Genomic DNA, 4,984 nt, shown 5'->3' on the forward strand with positions numbered 1-4,984 from the left:
TCTCGGTATTTTCGGTTGAAAATAATAATTTTTTGTAAATATTTTGAATTTTGTACGATTTCGGTACGTGAAATTACGGTTTTTACAATTTGAGAAGAAAATATTTGAATATTTGAAATTTAGTTTTTTCAATTTTGCCACAATGCTTCAATTTGAAATTTATATATAAATATTTTTTGATTTTTATATATATTTTTGATATTATATATACCATTTTCGACCATTTTTATATATTTTTGATTTCTATTCGATATTTTTTGATTGTTTTTCGATTCTTTGAGTTTTCATTCGATTTCTTTGGAATTTCAATCAATCTTTTTGAGTTTTTTCCTTGAAAATTTTCGATTTTTTTTGTGGTTTTTCAGTTTTTTGGCAAAAACTTCTTGGATTTTTTGATATTTTCTGTATTCCTTTGGTGGAATTTTTGAAAGCTCGTGCGTTTAGATACTAATTGAGTATTTCTAAACCGCTTTCTAGTGAAAATTGTTTCCTGTTTCGAGATTTTATTTCATTTTCGGGTATTTTTTTGTGACTCTATAGTGAGTTTTGAAGTTGTTTTGGAGAATTTCGAACTATTTTTGGCAGTTTAGCGATTTTTGTGCTTCTTTCGCTTTTGAACTTTCTTTTGAGTGATTTTTTCGGACTTTAGTTGAATTTTTTTTTGATAATTCAAAATGTCAGTCACTCCACTGTATCTTTTTATCAGAGCATCGGACGCTATAGTAACATTCGAGTCTCATTACAGTGCTCTTAAGCCTGAAGAGATAGACGAATATGGGTTAGAAGTCCGTAAAGAAGAAATTCAAAAGTTATGGGTAAAGACACAGGAGATGTTTGAAAAGTGTCTTGATTTTGTGATGTCTTCCGGCGATACGAAAAAGGAGGATATTGAATCGGTTGACAATAAGTATGATGTAGCTTATCAGACTTACTTGAGATGTTTGTCTGCTATACGAAGTCAGATAGGTAAACTTAAAAGGTCGCATAGACATTCGTTGAACTCGACAATGAACGATTCGGTTGCCTCTTTAGCGCAACAATCGGTTGCTAGTCCACTAGAAGCGAGAGGTAATCTTAGTACTTCTACTCAGGCTTCACGTGAAGTGGGAACCCAAGTTGATCCTCCTAATACTTTGTCTTTTAGGAGTCTTGGTTTAGATGATATTCCCAGTGATAGCGTTCATAACCTAGCACTTCCACCGTGTGATGTGGATATTTTTGAGGGCGATTTTCATTCTTGGCCCACATTCCGCGACTTGTTCACCGCCATATATATTAAATCTTCTCGGCTCAGCGATGTCGAACGCTTGTGTTATTTGGTTCGGAAGACTAGTGGTGAGGCTCGTGAGATAGTTTCCAAATTTCCATTAACTAATAGTAGTTTTGTTCTTGCGTGGAAATCTTTGAAGGATACTTACGACAATCCTCGTGTTATAGTACACAATCAATTGAAAATCCTTTTCTCTCTTCCGGTACTCGATAGTGAAACTTGTTCGAATTTGAAATCGTTACAGCGTGGCATAAATGGATGCCTGTCGGCAATGTCCATTTATGATATTTCGACGGATAATTGGGATCCGATCATAGTGTTTATGTGCCTGCAACGGCTTCCTAAGCTCACACAAACCTTATGGGAACAAAGTGTGAAAAATAAATCTTCCTTGTCCTCGTGGAAAGATTTAGATGCGTTTTTGTCGGAGCGGATCCAAACGCTCATGTGTCTTCACGACATGCGCGGAAATGACGCAAAGCGCACAACTAAAAAAGTGCAATCGCATTATACTAATGCAGATTCCTCGGCACCCTCTCAACCTTCTCGTGTTTCCAACGATCCTAAATCGTCGAGAAAATCTGGTTGTGTGCTTTGTCCAAATAAAGCTCATAGATTATTTGAATGTCAGCGATTCCAGAATCAGTCCTCTACGGAACGGTATAAAATAGTTAAACGGTTCCAATTGTGTGTGAATTGTCTACGTAGAGGACATGGAGTAAAAAAGTGTGATAGTAGTCGTCGTTGTTCCAAATGTAATCAACCTCATCACACTTTATTACATCGCCTAGATACCCAGTCAAATACTTCGGCTCCGGGTAATACAGTCGCGACAAACAATAGGTCGGGCAATCCCTCTGCCTCATCTGAGCAACCTTTACCATCCACATCGGCTGGATGTCTGCCTCGTCAGTCATTTCACGTAGCACAAAACAAATCGGTTTTGCTAGGAACAGCCATGGTTAATATTGTTCATCATGGTGTTTCCTATTCGGCTAGGGCGCTTATAGATCCTGCATCTGAGTCGTCATTCTTGTCTGAGCGACTTCAGAATCGTTTAAAACTTCCTGTGCATTCCACTACTGCTTCTATTTCGGGTGTGAATTGTACTGTATCGGCCACTTCTCGAAAAATTTGTTCGTTGAAAATTGGAAGTCCTCTCGATAGCCGTCTTATTTTGGAGACTACGGCGTTGGTTTTGCCTTTGATTTCAGGAAATATTCCCTCGTTTACTGTCAGCTCGGATTTAAGAGCACAACTACCTGATTTGCGGCTTGCTGATGTCAACTTATTTGACCCTCGTCCCGTAGATCTTTTATTAGGTGCTGATCTCTATCCGAAGATTTTATTAGATGGTTGTAGACCCATTCTTTCTGGTACTTTGCTGGCCCAAAATTCGGTGTTTGGTTGGTTAGTTACCGGTCCTGTCCCTACGACCGAGGTTCGAACATTCGCGACTAAAATTGACGTGATAGAAGAAGACAGCATTAATAAAACTCTTTTGCGTTTTTGGGAGCTAGAGGAACCTCCAAAGCGAAATATAATGTCTCCTTCTGACCGTTTTTGCGAAGATAACTATATAAAAACTACGCGTAGAATGTCGGACGGTAGATATATAGTAACACTGCCAATTAAACCTGACATTAATCCTGATGAATTCTTGGGTAGGTCGCGTGAAACCGTTTTAAAGCAATACCTTAGAAATGAATCGTCTTTGCTGAGAAAATTGGACGTTAAGGTTGTTTATGACGCGGTCTTAAAAGAGTATTTAGATCTTGACCACATGAGGTTAGTATCCCCCAGTTCCTCTACTGATACTTTATCTTCCTATTTGCCTCACCATCCCGTCATAAACCCTGATAAACAGACCACTAAACTTCGGGTAGTCTTTAACGCTTCCTTCAAAACATCTAGCGGGAATAGTCTGAACGACTTGCTTTATGTCGGACCCACTTTGCAGCTTGATTTAGTCTTGTTGATTCTGCGGTGGCGTATTTTTAAATATGTTTTCAATTCGGACATTACCCAGATGTATAGGCAGATTCGAGTCGATCCAAAACATGCTTCGCTTCAGAGAATTCTCTTCCGTGATTCCCCCACGAAACCGGTCCAAGACTATGAATTACATACGGTGACTTTCGGTGTAAATTGTGCACCATATTTAGCAATTCGAACGCTATTAAAACTGGCAGAAGACACCGAGACCGATTTCCCACTCGCAGCGCACATTTTGCGCAAATGTATGTACGTTGACGACGTGTTGGCGGGAACACATGACCTGGAGACAGCTATAACTGCTAGGGATCAATTAGTTTCCGCGCTTTCTTCAGCGAAATTCGAACTTCGGAAGTGGACAGCGAACAATAGATCGATTCTCGAAGGAATTTCTCCTGATCATTTGTTAGATGAGAAAGTATTGTCCTTTGTAGAATCTAGTGGATCTAAGCCATTAGGAATAAGGTGGAATGCACAGTTGGACACGTTCTACTTTGAGGTTGCTCCAATCGCGAGAAAGTCTTCGTATACTAAACGGGAAGTTCTTTCCGCTATTGCAAAATTATTTGATCCTGTGGGCTGGTTAGGACCAGTTATTGTCGTTGCTAAAATGGTTATGCAAAAGGTGTGGTTGGACAATATTGGTTGGGATGACTCCCTTTCGTCAGCCACAGATGCCGATTGGCGTAAATTTGTAGATTCCTACACGGATGTTAATTCGGTCAGGATTCCTAGATGGGTTCAGTATACTCCTGATTGTTCGGCTGAACTCCATGTTTTTTCCGATGCCTCGGAAAAAGCATACGCGGGGGTAGTTTATATTAGGATCGAGTCCCCTAGTGGAGATATTTTCGTCCATTTACTATCGTGTAAAACTAGGGTGGCCCCTATAAAATCAATTTCTTTGCCCCGTTTAGAACTCTGTGGTGCTGTTTTGGCTTCGGAGCTTCTAAAAACTATAGTTCGGGAAATTGATATTGTGTTTCGTCAGGTTTATTGTTGGACGGACTCAACCTTCGACTTGGACTACTTTTGTAGCCAATCGCGTTTGTCGTATCCAGGAAAACGTTGGTAATCACAATTGGTACCACGTTAAATCTGAGGATAATCCCGCTGATTTGGGAAGTCGCGGTCTTGCTCCTTCTGATCTAGCCAATTCCTCTCTTTGGTGGCATGGGCCACATTGGCTTAGGGATCAAAAATCTAAATGGTCAATTCGTGATCTGTCGGCACTTGAAACCGATACTGAAAAGCGTTCGGTAAAAAGTCATGCCTCTTTCATTACGGGCTCTGAGGACTTTCTGGCTAGGTTCTCTTGTTTGGGTAGAGCTCTTCGTGTTGTCTCGTATATATTTAGATTCTTCCATCGTACTCATCCAAGACATAGAAGTAATTTTGTTTACACCGACACCACTATTGCTTCGTCGGAAATCAATTTCGCCCGTACTAGATTGATAATTTTCGCACAAAAAATGTACTATGCGGACGAATATAAGGATTTATTAGAAAGAAATCCGCTTAATAGTAAGAGTCCTTTGGTTCCTCTTAACCCCTACTTGGATGATTATGGCATAATTCGTATGAATGGAAGATTAGTTAACTCACCTACTCTTGCGTATACGGAAAGGCATCCGATAATACTGCCCTATCATTGTCGCTTTGTAAAGCTTTTAGTGGAATTTGTCCACAAGATTTCCGTTCATGGAGGAAATCAATTGA

General features: G+C 39.7%; 1 protein-coding gene across 1 annotated transcript; it reads left to right on the forward strand.

The window, feature by feature from the left end:
- Window positions 1-1,007: 1,007 nt before the first annotated feature.
- Window positions 1,008-4,340, forward strand: LOC141390272 (uncharacterized). The gene has a single exon (XM_073963182.1). It carries the CDS (start codon window positions 1,008-1,010, stop codon window positions 4,338-4,340), a length of 3,333 nt encoding a protein of 1,110 aa, XP_073819283.1.
- Window positions 4,341-4,984: the final 644 nt, after the last annotated feature.

Source organism: Musca autumnalis, unplaced genomic scaffold (genome assembly GCF_047663935.1).
Source record: "Musca autumnalis isolate F117 unplaced genomic scaffold, ASM4766393v1 scaffold_1, whole genome shotgun sequence".
In the NCBI taxonomy this organism is placed as follows: domain Eukaryota; kingdom Metazoa; phylum Arthropoda; class Insecta; order Diptera; family Muscidae; genus Musca; species Musca autumnalis.